We start from the raw sequence: 19,160 nt of genomic DNA, 5'->3' as shown, positions 1-19,160 counted from the left end.
ATAAGTCTATAATTGTACGACAAATATTCATTTTCTCATAAAACTTAAAATATAATTATTCTAATTAAATATGGTGGCTTAAGTGAACACAAAGTACATCTATTTTAAGTAAGTTTTTTGAGGGTGACAATGATATAAGGTATTTGATTACCTCAACATTCAAATGAAATGTGTGCTCACACATAAACAAATAACAAAGTAAAGTTGAGAAAATAATGATACTAAGTTTGTAAATGTATCCCAATACCCTTAGAAATGCTCAAAATCGTTCCACACAATTCCAAACAGAGACCTTACAATTGTATGCCCTTCTATTATCACCACTTTGAAAATCGTATATATTAACTTAAAATTAGTTCAAATATTTTTTGTGTATCCTAACACATATTCAATTTATTTTCGTTAAATTGTTACAATTAACTAAATTGTTTCCATATATGCGACAGAAAAATAATACACATTAACAAACATTGGGGAACCATGGTCATTACGATGTATTTTTAATATCTTCAACATCAATAACCTTTTAATTTCTATATTAGGAAGAACTACGAATTACATTTCATTTTTAGAGTATAATGTAGCAAATTCTGGTATTCACATGATTTTTTTCTATACTAATTTGAGTATAAAAAGGTAATATTTTCACTCTTCGAATGGTGTTGAAGTTAATACGTTGAAGAATGTTAATTTATGGTTGAATATTGATGTATTATGAGATATTATATAATCACGAATTTATTCCATCATGATTCAAATTACCTTTATAATTTCCCATTGAAAAACTCCATCCGAAGTAATAGATTGAAACGGATAGAAATAATTATCCACAAACTTATAAATGATGATTGAAGGTTCTCTTCTATTACTCTTCCCAGTAGAATCTGCAATAAAGAAAATAGGATTTTCCTAAATTCATAAATTCATTCTGATTAAACACGTAATTGTAGAAATTTTGAATAATTGTGAAAGTAGATGATAATAATCGTCAAGACGAATTTTAAATAACATCGAAAAGACTCGGGTATGACAATAATATGCACAATATTAAATTCAAAGCGTTACATCTATCACTTGAATCTGTCGAAATTATAACTCGAAAGCAAGTGATGGTCCAATTAACTGGATGATCTTCAGGTTCGTCAAATTCGATTTGTACAAGAAATAAATAGGAGCCAAAGATAATTTACAATGTCGCAGTAATATACAAATATCTGATAACAACCAACATTGAAAATCCTTGAGCACAAATCTAAATAAAAACTCAATTGAATTTGCAGGACTTTATAAATCACACCAGAATACAGGTGAAGGTGAAGGTGCAGCCAAAAAGTAATAGTATTCAACACACGAGCAGAAATGTTTTCGGAAACCACACGCGTGTGTTTAACGAGTTATGTACAATAATTTTCCCACGAACCCCACAACACGATTATTTTTTTTTAATTTACACATTTTCTAATTGAAATTTATTTTATATTATTTATATACCCCCGTAATTCTTAATTACAAAAATTTATAGTAAAATTGAAAGGGGAGTTTTATTGATTTATAATTTGCGATATTTCTTGAAAAGAGCCGTTTTTTTGCTTCTTCTTTTACCAAAACCCTAGAATACGTCAGCGACGGTTCGTTCAATGCTAATTAGCAATTTTCCTTTAGTTTACTAAACATATTTCTATATAACCTTCTGCCACTGTATTCGACTTTCAACCCCCATGTCTCTGGAGGGTTGTAACAATGCTACCTCTATCCACAGGCGGTGGTTAACTCGTCACCATTACCTGCTTTATTTAATTTCTATGGGTAAATTGATCCCCAGGGTTTTATAGTGGAACCAAAAAAACAAATGGTACATTTTATTTTGACTAGTTTATTGTCCAAAAGCAACATTTATATAATAGTTTGGGTTAGGTTAGGTTAGTGGTACTAATATACCAACTTTTATTTTTACATACGCTTCAAATTGACATTTTCTCAGCTTTCGAAAGAAAAAATATATTATCCCATACCTACAGATGCAGATAGATAGTCAAGAAAACACCGACGATGAATTTACATGTCATTAGTTTACGTCTTTTTTTGAAATGCAGGTAACGGGATCATCTTGTAGACCAATTTACATCCTATATTTAATTGGATCGTCGCGAATGACCTTCGGAAACAGTGCCCCGTATATAACTCACAATTTTGTAAATGAGAGTAGATAGTATTTACAGCTTTCTTCTTTGTTTCACGACCTGAGATCACTTTTATAAAAATTTCATCAAATTCATTAATTATAGTGAAAAATCTTGATTCTTTTCGTTTTAATGTTCGATCATTTATTAAGCACTGCAGATATCAGACATTTGTAAGATAATAGCTTCTTATAGTATAGGTTCAAGAATGTGGGTCCCAGCACCAAACCAAAAAAATTCTGTTTTCCACATAACTGGCTGTTATGTATTTTATATAAGTCTTTTCATCATTTAGTTGAGGATACCTTGTTAACCATAGAGTTATCGATGTAGATTCAGCAATATAGCTGAATATTCAGCCCCCATGAAGTTTTAGAGATGGAAAATCTGCTTCTGCTTTAACTAAAATATTCTTAGATACCCTTCGGAAACAGTGTATAGGTCTGTATAAAATTCGTTATTCAGTAATAACAAAAATTTTGCCATGCGGCCGATGTTATTTCTTTCCATTGTCTGTTTTATATAATCGCCATTTTGGTAATTAGGGTATTTAAGTCATATATCGTCGAAGGTTTCCAAGTTTTTTTGTATATTTAGTAAAATTCTTCTGTGACTGTGAAATTTCTAGCAACTTGGGCTTTATTATCAAGTTATTTTAGCAAAAGAGCCAAATTGAAATCTTTCATTTCTTGAATTTCTAATTTTCAAAGTTCAGTACAACAGCATGCTTTTTTAAGGCCAATAACTTAAGGAGCCTGACATTAAAACTAAAAATGCAATCTTGTATCATCTAATCTTTTTCATCAGATATATCTTCTAGAAATCGTTGAGTTTCATTAATTTCAAGTTTTTGATTATTCTGGAACAAATCTCATGGGTTTTTCGTTTCAAAAATAAGTATATAAGCGATTTCATCTTTCAGTAGGTGGTAGCAATTTATTACAAACGTCAGATGCTGTTTGAACAGTATCTGGAAGTTTCTTTTGAAACTCTAAATCGTATTATTTGATTTTTATTCAATAATTGATGTTAAATTATGTTTCCATACAATTAATCTGGACCTAATTCAACGCTGAAATTTTGAAGTTTAAGGATGATTCTTCGACCTGTATTTGTTCGTTGTAGTAGATAATCTACTACTATAATATTTGTCTGCATCGTTTGTCATTACGCCTCTATTTTGAGCCTCATAGCAGGTATGTGTCTTCCTTAACAAATGAATTTAAGACTCTCTCATAGAAAAAGTCTTCTTCTTTCTACTATGTCTGTTCCTTCTTCGATATATTTCCTTTTCCTGGTTCTAGATTAGCCCTTTATCTCTTTCGTGGTCCACCTATCCTTCGTGTTCCAATTGGAGATTTATCTTTTGTTATCGTCTGTGATTGGACTTATATTCCATTATTACTCACGCTGTGATAACTATTTATTACAATACATAATCTTGTTATTTTACAGCTTCATTTCAAATAGGATTTAAAGGAAGGAATACAGTTTAGAGATATAGAAGATCTGGTTCACACAGCGGCGGACAGAGAAGCATGCGCCAACCTCCAATAACAGTGGATAGGACAGAACATGAAAAATCAAATCTAGTACACCATTTTCAATATTGGTACATGTCATGGTATAACAGAAGTATATATCAAACGCTTTTGTGACATGTGCTGCATATACGCAGAATCTTCCTGATCTGAATCCTTTCTGCTAGTCTTCTAGTGTTGTGATCGAGTTAAATTGTTTTAGTAATAATTTTTGGAACGAGTTTTATTGCTGTATCCAACAGTGTAGCACCAGAACTTACAAATTTGACAGGTGAGATTTGTAAGTTCTTGCCGCCGTACTTTAGAAGTTCATTATGGAGTCCATCCTGTCCGGGAGATTCGCTGTTGTCTTATCACTCTCCATACTTATTTTTGGGCCCTGTAGAAGGATCTTTCCTATTATTTTGTAAAAAAAGTAAACATCAAAATAGGGATGCTGTAAAATAAGCATTGTCAATTATTCTCTGGTCAAAAATAACGCAATTAATTTTATGATATGCATTTTTAAATTGAACAAGTGCGAAATATAAATATCCATTTACACAAAACAATACTTTGCATGTTTCGTCAGTCAACTGTTATGATTGCAGATCAAACAAATATTCGCTGTTGTTCTAGCTTTGATAAAAATGATGGAAAATTATTCTTCGTTGAAAAAAATTTTCGATACAATTGACATTCTACTAAAATGGTTTTCGATTAATTATTAGTTATATGAAATTGATAGGAAACATCTAATATTCAATCTACACAATTCGATCCCGATAAATGAAGGTTGTTCGACGGTAGAATGGATTTTCAATAAAAAAGTTATTTCACTGAGAAAATATTTAATTTTTCAATATCACCCCGACCTCCATTTCTTCTCTCCATATACATTGCAGACTTATCAAGAAATTTTATGAGACGATGTGAATTTTTGGACTCAACTACCCGGGAGCATTAAGTCATATTGACCCTATAAATAACGCAATGTTATCATAAAAAATCAGTTTAGCAGTTCAGATATATACTTGTTAATTTAAATTATGCTACAAGTTAGCGATGTACCAGGAAGGTTTGACGGAAAAACAATTTTTCAATTAAAACATAATCACCTTCACACTTAATACACTCGATCCACCGAATTTTTTCTTTCTCTCCTCATCATGTCTTGAAGCTTCGCTAGAAAGGATGGGTTTCAATAATACACTAACACTAGCTAACTTAGTAAAAGCATTAGATATGTATTCTGGTGATAAATATGTCTGCATTGAGAATTTTCTGGACTTGTATTTGGAGTTTTAGTATCTTCTAGTAAAACGACATTCTTTCATACAAAGATAATATTGACTCAAATTCTGCCTAATTACACTTGAGACTACGAGTAGAAGTATTCTTTGAAAATAAGTAGGCTTCAGCAACCATCTTTTCCGGTAACGTTTCACAAAGATAGATTTGATTATTGTATGAAGTATCTTACTCTTCTAACCAACTGTGACATACGTACTTCACGATCGTTACATTTTCTACATTACAGTTCATCATGTTTTGTACATTTAGACGTTTTGTACTTTTGTCTTTGTTTTGCAGATATGAAGGTTTATAACCCATTTTTAAACTGCTAGCTAGCATATAATCAAGAGAACATTTTTCCCAGGCTGCTGCAAAGCACTCAACAGTTTACTAATAAAATGCACGTACCTATAGTAGTGTTTGTAGCATACTCTTTTATATTTCGCTTTTGCTTATGTTAAATCTACTTTTATCTATCTACTCTTCATATCAACTAGCCACCGTTTCTTGGGTAGCAAATTAAGATGCTGCTTATTTTTAAACGACATTTAGATCTTAAGATTTCAGATCTACTTCCACACTTTATCATCACGCAAAATGAGGGCATCGTTAAGAACTTTTTAAACAAAAGTAAAATGTTTCATGTGTCTATGCTTGTATTTGATTATAAAGTGCACGAAGTATTTTCAGGTTTGGCTAGGTTAGATTAACTTTAGCTTTGATTAGGTTAAGTTCAGTTTAGCTTTGGTTATTATATTGGGCGTTAAGGTCGCGAAAAAAATGTTTTCATATAAAATGCTAAGTTTGTGTGATTGATAAGTACTTCCGTTTCTTGTAATTCATGAATTCAGTTTAAACAGCCGAACCAGAAGGGAACCAATGCAATTATTGATAAACCTGAAGTACTAATTTTAGATTTCTGCGGATTCTGCAGCTGATAAAATGTCAAATTAACTTATTTTTATTATACCGGGCATAAAGAGAAATATTTCCAAAAGAAATTCAAATCACTGGAGTTTTTTAACAGTACGATGATTTGAATAATGTTACTGGAAGTCCTACACAACTGAAAGTTGTTCAAATACAATGAGTTCCATGTAAATTTTCAGAAAATTCTAACCTATAGTTTCTCATTCACATATCATCCATTCGTGGTATACTTTTTTTGTAATGAAATTTTATAATATTCCGATAATTAACTACATCTGGACACTATTTAAAAAAATGACTATTTAAATTTTATTTCCGTGAATTTTTTAAGTAATGTCTTATACTGGGAGGAATTGGTGCGATTCTCTTATTTGTTTTGAAGTACTGAAAGAGTATAGGAAGTACTTACGATTCCTGGAAAAATCCTTGAATTTCCATTGATATTTTCCAAAATAAAGTGTGCCCTGTCGTGATTTCATTATTCCTTCTATGTTTATAGAAATATGATTATAAAATATGTATGAAAATTCGTAAAAGACTTCTAGGTTGTAATATTTGTTTTTTAATTTCCAAAAAAAGTCATTTCAGAAAATATATGAGTTGATGTAAACTAACGTTTTCTAAACATGGCAGGAATCAGAACATCGCGACAGGAACCATTTTTTTCGAACGACAATTTCTTTTCAGGAAAATGTTAACGGAAATTCAAGGATTTTTCCAGGAAGTGTAAGTACTTCCTACACCTTTTCAGTACTCTGAAAGGCAGGAATTATAAAACCACTTGTTCAATCCTGGTCTATTTAGAGAAATTCCGAAAAAGACATACACACATTTAAAGCATGCCGTAAATTAATAACTTATTATGGTAACCACAATCTACTTAATTTTCTGTATTCATAAGTTTAGTTAAACAAAACGTTTTTAATTAAAATCCTATCATATAGTTTATCTCTCTCTTTCCGGCTAATTTGGTAGTTATAAGCCGAATTTTGTCGTTTTTGTTATGAGAGTGTGAGTGAAACGGAAAATTCCAACCGTTACCCATTATCCTAATTTGAAAACGAATCCTTTGTTTCTTTATTATCCTAAGCGGTGCGGTGTAGTTCTCATTTTGCTCGGAACAGTATATAGTCTAGGAGAATTTCATCGATTATTTATCAAGTTTTTTCATTAATTGCAATTCAACTATTCAACTCTTTCTGAGCAATTAATAAAATTGATAGTATCTATAAACAATCAACATGAGTTATAATAATATAACTCATCATAATAGATTTTTAGGATATCAAGGTTGGTCTGTACTCCTTCACAAGCCGATTGGCTTAAAGGGAATAATGTCACATGAATAAATTTCGCCCACTCAAATTAAGTTAATACCAAATTATTAAAAAGTTTGTTTTTGAAAAAGATAAGTACAGACACAAAAAAATTAATAGAATAATGTTCACCTCTAGGAATCAGAAAAGTTGCTTATTTCATGGTACAGATTTTATTGTTCGAAACTAGCTGCTACAGAAAAAGTACGCATGAGCTAAAGGTCAACGACTTGTAGCTGTTTAGCCAGAAGCTTACTCATTCGATGCGATGTTTACCATACAGCCGTAGCTGTATGAAATTTCACATGAAACATGGAAAGCCTGCAAATGGAATTCGTAATTTATTGAAACACGTGTATGGCAATGAATGTTTGTCGCATCCACTTATTTTTGAGTGGTCTAAGCGTTTTTATTATGGCCGAGAAGATGATTCACGTTCGGGTCACCTTTCAAGATTAAAAACGAATGAAAAAATCGGTAATCTTGTTCGATCTGAACGTATTTGTGCGGATATTACATGAAAATTTCAACATACAAAAAGTGTGTGCCAAACTGGTGCCTAATTCCGCACTGTCCATCAAGTCAAGTACAACATCCCAGTGGTAGACTACTCAACTAATTCCCCAGATCTTGCACCGTGCGACTTCTACCTCTTTCCTAATGTCAAATATGTTTCAAAAGAAACAAGATTTGAGTCTGTTGAAGCTGTGAAAGGAAAACCGACGCGGTTCCTGAAAGAACAAACAGAAAAAAACCTCCTGCACTGTTTCTATAAATGGAAGGTTCGCATGGAGCTATGTAGGAATAGTGGAGGGGTATATGTTGAAGAAGAAAATAAATAAATATTCATAATATCAAACTAAAATAAAATTATATTACCAGTCTCGTTATTTAGTAGCCACATCTCGTATATAAAAATTTAAGATTTAACAGTAAGGTCATGAAGCCGTCATTTACAGAAAATGAACAACATCAAACAATAAAAGCACGATAAACATAAATAATAGGATGAATATAAAAACTTATTTAACATACGGCGAGAATCTTAATCAGTCAAAGAAACATGTAGTTAAAAACTTCTACTAGAGAAACTTCATTTTATAAACGAAACTCCTCAGTGAATTATAATAATGAAGAACCAGAAATAACACTAGAGGAAGTTGAAACAATAATATATACATTGTTCAGCGCTACAGGTCGTACTCATAACTTACTTCTGTGGCAATGTGTCCTAACCATCTTACTTTTTGAGCCCTAACTATTTGAGTTATTTTCAGCTTTATTTATATCATCATTAGTTCTCTGTGTGCACTTCTTCTCCAGATACCTTCTGCCATTTTAACATATATTTTCCTGATGATTCTTTCCCTTCATCATTATCACTTCGTAGCCTGTCTCGTCCACTGTTAGGAGAAACCTTTCTTAGCCTAGATCATTTTGCTCGGTCTTGGGGTATCTTGGATTCATTAGGAAGATATCCTTCTCAAATCATCTGATCATAGCGTTGACGATCGTCTCCTGTTACGGTATGCTACATCCCTGGGACGTCAGTTTAGTATTCTTTTCTTCCCTATATTTCAAGTTGATTTGAATATTTTTGCGTTATCGTCCATGTTTTTGATCCGTACAGAATTACTGGTCTTACAATTGCTTCATACTCTATGGTTCGACTTGTCTTAGTCCTTCTTCTACTAAAGGTTCATCCGATAAATATTTTGAAATTATTTCTATTTCAAATAGTTGTTTTGTGTGTGAAGTCCAACATTTTGTTCGTAGTACTAGTTCTGTTCAAGCGTAAATATTTGGTCTTAGTCCCCCTTGGTCTTCTTTAACCTTGTTGTTTTTATATTTTTAAACTTATTTCATATAACTGAAGCAATAATAACAAATGGAAAATTGTGAACCACCTGATATGATAATTTAATCAAAGTGATAATAAAGTATGGAGGAAATAAACTCAAAAATGGAACTCGTCACCTTTTTCCAGGAAATTAAAATATCCTCTGTCTTATCGTACGATTGGAATGATATATGTTTCTAGACATAAGTATTTTTTCATTTATTACCAATCAGTTAGCTCTCATTGACGTGATGAGTTCTTCTGCAATATTCCAGCTTTCCTTTTTTTTATTTTCAGGCAAAACTCATAACCTTAACAATTTTTTGTCTGCCTATATGACAATCGTAATCAGTGCCAGTACTATTGTTTAAAATAACACCAACTCAGGTATTTATGAGAGAAAATTTCGATAAGAAAACGTATTATTGTAAACAAATAATAGAACTGTTACATAACAATATGATCCAATTAGAAGGAGAAAATACAAATCGACGTGTTCCAACGTTATTCCCTACATGCCCCCATTTATTTATTAACGATTCACTCCATTCGGCTGTTATATACGGTCAGATAAACACTCTCTTCAACACCAACTAACAGACTTCCTAGACTAAACTCTAAAATAAGATCTCAAATGCTTGGCTGCAGCATCAGTATATGAAATCCAATAGCGAGTGCCCTTTTCAAGTATTCGATGCAAATTCGCGTTACCTACACGTTTATACATTCATGCATTTCGTTATAGAACTTTCGGATGGCTATTCATTTATTTAATCATTGTGTCATTAAGTGTTTTAAGGAAACGTCCATTGGGATAGAGAGAGAAAGGGAAGATGCAGAAAGGAAGGATAATTTGAAAGCTATGCGGTGGCGACACAATATGCTTCTTCCCTCCATTTGGAGCTGAAGGCCAGACGGTATTGAGTCCAAATTAAATGATATTCTAACATAGAGAGAGGATAATAAGGATTTAAAAGCTTTGGCGAAATTGGAAATTATTTTTCCTCGGTCGTGTGTTTACTTAAATCGAATTATTTTGATGACTCTAGTGTTAATTTAATTACCTTGATAGATTAATATTTATTCACCAACCCTTTATCAGAAGTATGTGCAAATGAAAAGTGCAAGGCTAGTAGGGTTTCCGATGACTTGTTGACCGTACTTGAACAAACTCGGAAATGCTTTTGCCTCTTAAAATTCGCGATATTCATCTATTAAAATGAAGTTGTACGAATAGCTTCTTCTCGTTGATGTAAATATGTATCTAATATATTAAAATATAATTAATAATTTCACATCAGATATTGTTTCGAATTCCAATAATTACAAACCGTTCTTCAAGAAGAAAACAACTACTTTCCTAATTAATAAAACCATGAATATTGAATTCCATTTGGGATTGTTCGAGATTGCAAAAAAAGGGACGAAATCTACTGACTTGTTTCGATGTTATTGCATCTCATCAGAACGCTTCGGTATCCTATTGGCCTTTAATTCGAACGGAAAAGAGGACACCAATCAGCGCTGCTATTTATTTCATGTAGTTCAACACTCTCTGGCATTACCCTCACTTCTATTTGCTATTCATCAACCAAGTAAAAAGAGCCGTAGGGTCCTTTGATGTGAAATAAATGAAAATAACTGATGATTGTTATTCAAGAGATGGAATAATTACAAAAATAATAGGAAATAATAGTTCAAATTGACATTTATGACGTTGCAATCTTTGTTAGAATATATTTTAGTTCATATCATCGGTACAAAAAAGTTTTGTGAATTTTGAAATTAATCCACGATAAACATGACGATGCGCTGGTTATGAGAAATTCTTTTATGTCAAAAGGTCTCTATTAGACAATATCAATAAAATATTGAGATAGTTTTATTGTACTAACGTTTTTCTCTATGTCAAACAAAGTACTATTACGAGTTGCATACGATTCATGTATCTGTCGCCAACTCTTGACGAGATTTAAAATTTTTATTTTTACTAACTCCATGCGATATAACTATGAATCGTTGAGGTAGAGAAGAGTATCTCATAATGGGGAAAAGCTGCAAAAATATCCAGCAGTATAAAATAAATATTCCAAGAGCCTTCCAGATTAGCGTTGGTGTAGACAAACGGATGCTATTAATCTAGCAATTGAAATATTTCGATAATAAAATTATGAAATTATTTAAATTTAATACTATACTTCATTATTAAAAATTTCCACTACTTTTTTTGTACAAAATAATAACTTTAAGCATGACAACATCATTAGATGCGAATCAAAACTAGAAATACAAATAATCCAACAGTCAATGAAATTCAAGTATCTTGTAATTGACAAGAAGAAGAGGTGAGAGAACAAGAGCAAGTAAGTTCACGGGATTTCTTTAGAACGTAGTATGGAGAAACAATCACCTAAGACAAGAAAGAAATGCACGAATTTACAAAGCAACAATCAGACCTATATTGACCTATACATCTGAAACAAGGATATAGAAATGAAAATTCTCAATCGTATCTCGGGAAAAACAACGCAAAACAAGGGAAAACATAAGACGATCATCTGACTTAGATAACATGGGTAATACTGCATAAAAACAAAGAAACCATTATATAAGTTGAATAACGACGATAAGCTGGTAAAAATGACAAGGGATAAATCTGTAGATGGACCAAATATCACGGTAAAAAGTTATGAAGGCAGAGAAATTACAGTACACAAAAACAGCGTAGAATTATATACAATGTAAATAAATTTTTAAGACGGGCCGTCGATCTAATATATCTAAATAAATACAAACTTTTAAGAGTGTTTCTGATCGTTATAGACGCTAGTTTCATATAAAAGCATAACATACGGTATAATTTATCCTAAGTACATATAATTTTTTTCTCCCATTCTCTGTGGTTTATTATTACTTGTTATAATTAGGCAGCACCTCTGTTCATTTTAATGAGGTTCCTAATATTCGCACATAACGTTTCGGTCTGATTAAACCTTCTTTGTCTATTTCTGGGCAGGTTGCCATTTGAATTCAACTGTTTTGATTGTTTTTTCGTTTCAGACCTGCCATAATTCGAAGCAAAATGAGCAAAGGTGGCTCTCGACGCGCGGATAGCTGACGCATGTATTTGACATATATGTCATTATTTGACATATACGTTGTTTTGATATGCCATTTCATCTTGTATCTCTCTAACTTTTATATTAAGATCGTTCAGTCCATTCGGTGAACTTTTTCGATGATATTACTTGTCTCCTGAACGCTCGTCGTTAGTCAAGCTGAACGGGACACCACATTTGAATTCAGCTGCCGTAACTTTTACGGTCGTTAATGATAGTGTAATCTAGGTACACGGTGTCCTCTTTCATTTGCATAGCATTATTAAAAACAGATATTTAATGACAGATCGATACTGAACTTTTTGATTTTTTAAAAAATATTCACACCAACTCACTTATACGATTGCGACACAGAAACTAATGTTCAGTCAGAAACTTTCCAGATAATCCTCGTACTAATCATTACAACTATTAGCTTGGAGTATGTTTTCACTAATAAATTAAAGTGGACATAAAGTTTGACGCATTACGTTGTTCAATTCTCTATATTTTCAATCAATGGCAATACGACTTGTTAATAATTCTCTATGGATTATACCGTTCCATTTAAAAGTTTTGTGTTGTTTCAAATAATATATTTGAATGCGAAATATGAATCAGTTTGACATTTTCAACTGCGATGTATATGAATATGTGTATCTACTAGTTGCTATGGATTTAGTATCATTATTTGTTATATATAGATGTTTTTTTATTATATTTACAAGCTTTCTCGACTCTAATTGGATTGTATCGTTGATTGGTGTAATACATCGAAACTTTATATTCAGCTTATCAAATTTGTCACATGAATAATTACTAGTACATTTTATATCGAAGTTTAGAACATTTCAATGGATACTATGCATCTTCAATTATTTTAATCTCCTCACACCACTCTCTAGTATACACTGGCCTTGACTGTCTGACCTTTAACACTATCACAATGAAGTATTACTCTTGACTAAATCTAAACTAAGTGAAGGTATATCACTAAATTATTTAAGTAAAACCAATTAGAGGGATATATGAAAATTTCGTGGTATGAGATCTATGTTTCAATGGTATTATTTTAATAAACGTTAAAACACGCATACAGGAGCACAACTTCGTCCAGCTCTCTACAAAGAAGTCGTCATTGTGGTTTGGAAGAAAATCTAACCAACTGTGAACAGCATTTTAATGAGGATTGGTCCTAAAATAACTTTCTTCAGAGGTTTATGAATAAGTTATGGTTGCTTAATAACCCATAACCAATAAGCACCACCCGTAGAATTAAATAAAATATGAAGATTATTTCTATAGCAGAACTTTCTGGAAGGAGTAGGAGTTATAGATCAGTTTTAAACACTTAGCATTCCCAGCTCCACAGCGAAAAAGGGGACACAATATATCCTTTCGTAGTGTATATAGCACCTTGAATTCTACACACATATTTGCTAATTATAAATCAATAGCTCAAGTAGAACTCTACTTTATAGTGTTAAACTATGGAATAATTGATGAGTGGACTCCAAAGGTTTGGAGGTCAAGGAAATACCTAACATCCAAAGCACAATCAGAGTACGGAAAATACAAAAAAGAAAGGAGATAAGAAAAACAGAAGTCATGGCGAGAACTATTCTTCGGTGCCATTGAAAACACCAGAAAAACAAGTAATCATAATAAGAACTCCCTCATCGACATAAGATATACAAAAGGAGATGTAATAACAAACAATTATGATATCATGGAAAGATGGAAACAATATTTTGAAGATCTTTTAAAACGAAAGGATATAAACGGTACAAAAAACAAAGAGACCACAGGACCCGAAGGATTAACAGTAACTCAAATAACGAAAGATAGAATAAATCTAAAGAAATACAGCAGGCAATACAAAAACCGAATCTAGGGAAGGCACCAGGAAGTCAGCAAGATATATACGAGATTAATAGACTAAACCACGAAAAGGAACCATAGAAGACTTATGACAAGGATTTACAAGAAACAAAGGAACAACAGATGCAAACTTCATAATTGGACAAATAACTGTAAAAGCAATAAGACAAGATAGAGAAGAGATACATCTATGTTTTATAGAATATGTCAAAATGAATAAGAAAATAAACGAATGTAAACTTATTAGGTCGATGATAATAAGCACCGAAAGGAGAAGACATAAAAGAGAGAACTGAAACAACTGGACATGGACACTCACACAGAAACTGAAAAGTAAAATACAAAGTACAGAAATGAGATTTCTGAGGAAAATAGATGATAAATCAAGAAACGACAAAATTAGGAATAACACTATAAGAGATTTTCAATTTAAAACCATTTCAAAACAAAATAAATAAAGGATAATTGAAATTATTTGATTGAGTTTGACCATGTTATGAGAATAGTACGGAAGATATATGAAGTACGAAAAAAAGAAAGTATCAGGTGAAGCTGGATAGAAGAAATTAATGTAGCAGAGGAAAATCGAAGAATAATATGGCGGGAAATTAAACAAAAGACACAGGATAGGAGGAAAGAATAGAAACGGTTGTGGAAGAGGGAGCCCACGTATTGACTCAACAAGCCTTACAACCGAAAAGGTAAAAAGGCTTCAGGATTAATCAAGTAAGTGAAGTTCGATGATTTGATTTTTATTTATTTTAAATTTAAATTTAATTTAAATTCAGTGATTTAGTAGCAATTTTTCGAATATAGGATATATCCCGATTTATATAATCCGAAATTATACTCCAAATTTTTTCCAATTCTCTCTGGCGAAATTTCTTCTTCTATTATTTTTCTGTTGTCGTTCTCTTCGCAATCGTCTCCTTTCAAGTATGTTATATATTTTTTTCTATCGTATACCTTAATCAAAGTTTATGTAAATCTTAAAAATGGGAGTTTTTATTGCCCCGTATATTGGCTACGTTTGATCCTCTAGTATTACACAAAAACTGGTGTTTTTATTCAAGATTTACGAGGTGATAGAATTTTTATGATAACAAGGTAGGCCGCTAGATAGTTTGGATACGTGATAACGTCTGAATATTTTAAGGGGAGATTCCTAAAAATTCAGAAGAACGTGAAGAGGTACAAAAAAGCTCTCGTCTAGACTGTAATACTAGTGAATGGCTCATGTTTCAGAAATTTGTAAACTTTGGGGGAGGTAATGTTTGGTACGTGAGAAACATCGACAATTCCTCCTTTTTAATATGAAGTAGGATCTAACGGAAACCGATAGAAAGAAGCCGAGTTCCATATTTTTATACAAAGATAAACAGAATTTCCGGAGAGAGGGTATTAAAAGCAATTGAAAATTTCAAGGAATAAACTCTGTAAATAATAAATTTTCATAAATAACTAATACGTAAACCTCTGAACCGAGGAGAAGACTGTTTATTCACTAAATACCCTAACCACTGCAAAACGATTAATGTCAAGAAAATTATGTTTCAATTATGTGTAGCAGTCTTCCATGTTTATGAAATTTCTGCTGCCATGATAATATCTGAGTGTCTATGAAAATCATAGTTACTTCTAGACATTGGTGAACATAAAAAACATTTATATTTAGAGGGTTCTTTGACATAATATAATTAAAATTGACTAGGAATGAGTTCGAATAATTAAGTGAAGAGACTGATGCTGAAAAATTATGTATTATAAAATTATTCAGTAGCAACATTTTCTCTCTCCTCGCAGTTGTTTCTTTTTCCAAATCAAAGTAAACTGCACTTCTTATGACGTTTTGAGGAAAAAAAGAGGTTGCAGGGTAGTAGATCCGGCGAATAGATGGCTTTGGAATCATTCTGAAAGCTCAAATCTACATTACTCTCAACACGCCGCAAGCTACCAATCGCTCAGATGTCTGAGCGCTTTCTTATCTTCTAACACCTATTTATCTCTTTCTTATTCACGTCCTTGAGCTAACCATTTATCACTTCTGTTGTATAGTGCCCTCCGCTCACTACACAGTTTGTCATTGTCTTCAATAGCTTGTCTTCTAGTTGTTCTTGTGCAATGTCTGTGATCGGACGTAACCGTAGATGATATCTCACTTTTATAGTGTTGATCTTTCCTGTTACCATAGGTAAAATGAACATTTACGTTAAGAGATGGATCACGTCTATTTGAAATCTCGACGATTTAATTTTAAAACTGTTTCAGTCTCTTCTTCCTCATCGGTATCATGTGATGAACTTTGCAAATCTAACTAACAGCACAAGTGATGCATATAACGACATATTTTAAGTAGTAATTTCTGCATTTACAACTTTTCAACATCTTTTTTTCTGGAACTGGAAGTTCTAGTGCCATAACAAAAATTAGCCCACTCTTGTTCCTGTTTCATCCTTATCACTGTGTTTTTCTGTCAATTTCACACCACTACTGAATCTGGTTGTAGGTGCAAAATGAATGTTGTCTTCCTGCTGCTTTTGTTAAGGGTAGCTTAGGCATGTTAGGCATATTATCATCATTTTCTAGATAGTGTCAAGAAGTAATTCCAGTTGCCTATTTTTTCTATATCAATGAATTGTTTAATAAGTGTATCCGAAGAATAATGATCGTACACACAGCTGAAAAACTATGTATAGGGAAGAGTAATCATATTAATCCGTAGTTTCGTTGTTTCCGCAGGGTGGATATATCATCTCATCACTCTTACAAACATGTTCACCCATGTTCAAATATAAGCATACATAATAACAGATAACTTACCTTTAATTTGAGGATGGATTCCTAGATGTTGAAAATTCAATTATATTATTCATCATTGTGAATCTCGAATGGTTCCAAGAGGTGCCATTTTATTATATTCCACATTGGATTAATAATAGTTGTTAAAGACCAAATGTTAAATTATTAGAAAGAATCACTTGTATTTTTAAAATTTTATTAAATTACACTTAATATTAGGTGATGTCTGTATGTCACCTAATTAAAAGATAGATTGGGAGGTAATTTGCTGGAAACCTAAGCTATCATCCAGGAGAAAGGACAGTTTCCACCTAGTGCTCAAATCTATCCGGAAAATAAATAATTTGTTCGTTTATTTATCATACTTTGATCAACAAGTATGAAATAATCATATATTTAATGTCTACTGCAGGCTGGAATTCCCCACGAATCTGTCAATAAACACAAGAGATTCATGTGGTAAAGGTAAGCTGGAGATTAAAATCGTCCAGGAACTCACAACAGATCATTAACAAATGGTACTTACCGTTCATGACTTCAGGTCATGTTAGGGGAATTAGTAGGTTAATGTCAGATTTTTGTTTATGCAATTATCCAATTGGGTGATGTACCGTTTCAAGGATTAGTTTTAGTTATAAATACGCTTACAGCATATGATGAAGACCTGAATTAATATCTTTCAGGATGTAACCTGCAATTACTTTGACTGAGATGATTATGTTGTATAAGGATATTAAAGTTTGACCTATATATTGTCTACTAGCTAACCCGACAATTTTTGTTTCGCCTTATAAGCAACAAATGGACAGATTTCGAATTTTTATAGATTGAATTTTTCATGAGGATAATAAAAATAAATCAAACAAATGTACTACCAATTAAGGACCATATTTTTCCAGGAATTCGTTCTAATTGGTATTTCCATAGACATTTGAAGGCAGGAAAACTTTTCGATGAAAAAGAAAATCGTTGCATTCAAAAAAACATATTTTTTCATCACGCAGCTATATTAACATCGTCAAATTTTCCCGATAAGGATCATGTTAAAACTTTATCAGATAATGTCGATAATATAAGAGTCACACTAAAATTCGTCCTATGTATATATTTTTCTATAGAAATGATTGATTTTTAGACGTAAATTCGGCCTTTATAGAAAAAATTTTTGCCAATGCAGATGATTTCCATCCATATCCTGATATTTATCTTACCTTTTTTGTACGAATTTGCAACGACGAGGAATCTATCCTTCTCGTTTTCCCTCGTTCCTTCGACGGTATCAATCTCGAAGTATTTGATATCGTCGCAGGCGTATGTCAATATCTTTTGAAATAGCTCGTACTTCTCAGTGTTCACGTTGTATTTCAATATCTCCGAGTAGACGTTCTCATTTTCATCACCTGAAAGTAGAAACCAACCCCCTTATACCATCGATTATATTTTATTAAAAGGTGAAAGCGAAATACAGACTTTCCTCAAACATTACATCTGTCTTATAATGTTTGTTTTTATGACTGCTAGTAAAATTTGTTGAAATTATCATATTTCTGAATAAAAATATGAGAACAAAAAAGTAGTAACAGTAACAAGAAATTTTTTTATGACGTTAATAAATTCACAAATATCAATCCTAAAAATACATTTCCCTTAAATATTTTGGTTTTGATCTCATATTTTATTGTAAGTTTATTCGTATCCCACCAATAATTTCACTTTATCTATTAAAAGTGGAACGCAAATTTCAGTGTTTATATCTGTTAACCATCAAAACATCTTAAATCCAAAAAATAGTTTCAATAGCTATTCTTAATACCATTCAAACGAGGTGTTACTTTCCATAAGGTCCCATTTAATATCATTGGTTTCATTTACCTGGTTACATCACCGAATCTTACATTAGTTCATATTCCACAAAAAAATAAGTGAAAATTGACATTTCGACCTTTTTGGGTCTTGAACAAAATATGACTTTGTAGCACTATATAAACAAATTGTTTCCAAAATTTTCATCAATTTTCGATAAGAGGGTTGAAGAACTATATTTTTTTGGAAATTTTGTTTCATCGTGCTATAGAGCATAAAATTTCTACCATTTTGCTCTCCAAATTTTGTTTGTACGAGCAAAAATGAATGAAATATGAGTGTAAAATACTACAATTCATTTTTTGACCTTACTTTTCAAAACCACTACATGATATAACCAATATAATAAATATTCCAACCGAAATAGTTTACAATTTATTGCAAGAAAGGTTACATATGAAAAATCTACCTACCCTTATTGCTTAATGCCGAATAAA

The 19,160-nt window shown here is 31.9% G+C and overlaps 2 protein-coding genes across 3 annotated transcripts in view; one reads left to right on the top strand and one right to left on the bottom strand.

The window, feature by feature from the left end:
• LOC130446041 (uncharacterized) overlaps positions 1–19,160 on the bottom strand; it is a 127,876-nt gene that overhangs the window by 81,766 nt on the left and 26,950 nt on the right. For both annotated transcript variants that reach the window (XM_056782032.1, XM_056782031.1), the window contains 2 exons: positions 18,072–18,260; positions 763–884 (listed from right to left, as the gene is read on the bottom strand). In XM_056782032.1, coding sequence (XP_056638010.1) covers positions 763–884; positions 18,072–18,260 — 311 coding nt within the window. The remainder of the gene's footprint in view (positions 1–762; positions 885–18,071; positions 18,261–19,160) is intronic.
• Positions 1–19,160, top strand: part of LOC130446042 (RWD domain-containing protein 2A) — a 118,228-nt gene that overhangs the window by 83,116 nt on the left and 15,952 nt on the right. The gene's annotated exons all lie outside the window — the stretch shown is intronic.

Source organism: Diorhabda sublineata, chromosome 6 (assembly GCF_026230105.1).
Source record: "Diorhabda sublineata isolate icDioSubl1.1 chromosome 6, icDioSubl1.1, whole genome shotgun sequence".
Taxonomy (NCBI): Eukaryota; Metazoa; Arthropoda; class Insecta; order Coleoptera; family Chrysomelidae; genus Diorhabda; species Diorhabda sublineata.
Note: the sequence above shows the minus strand (reverse complement) of the source record. Positions and strands in the feature narration are given on the sequence as shown.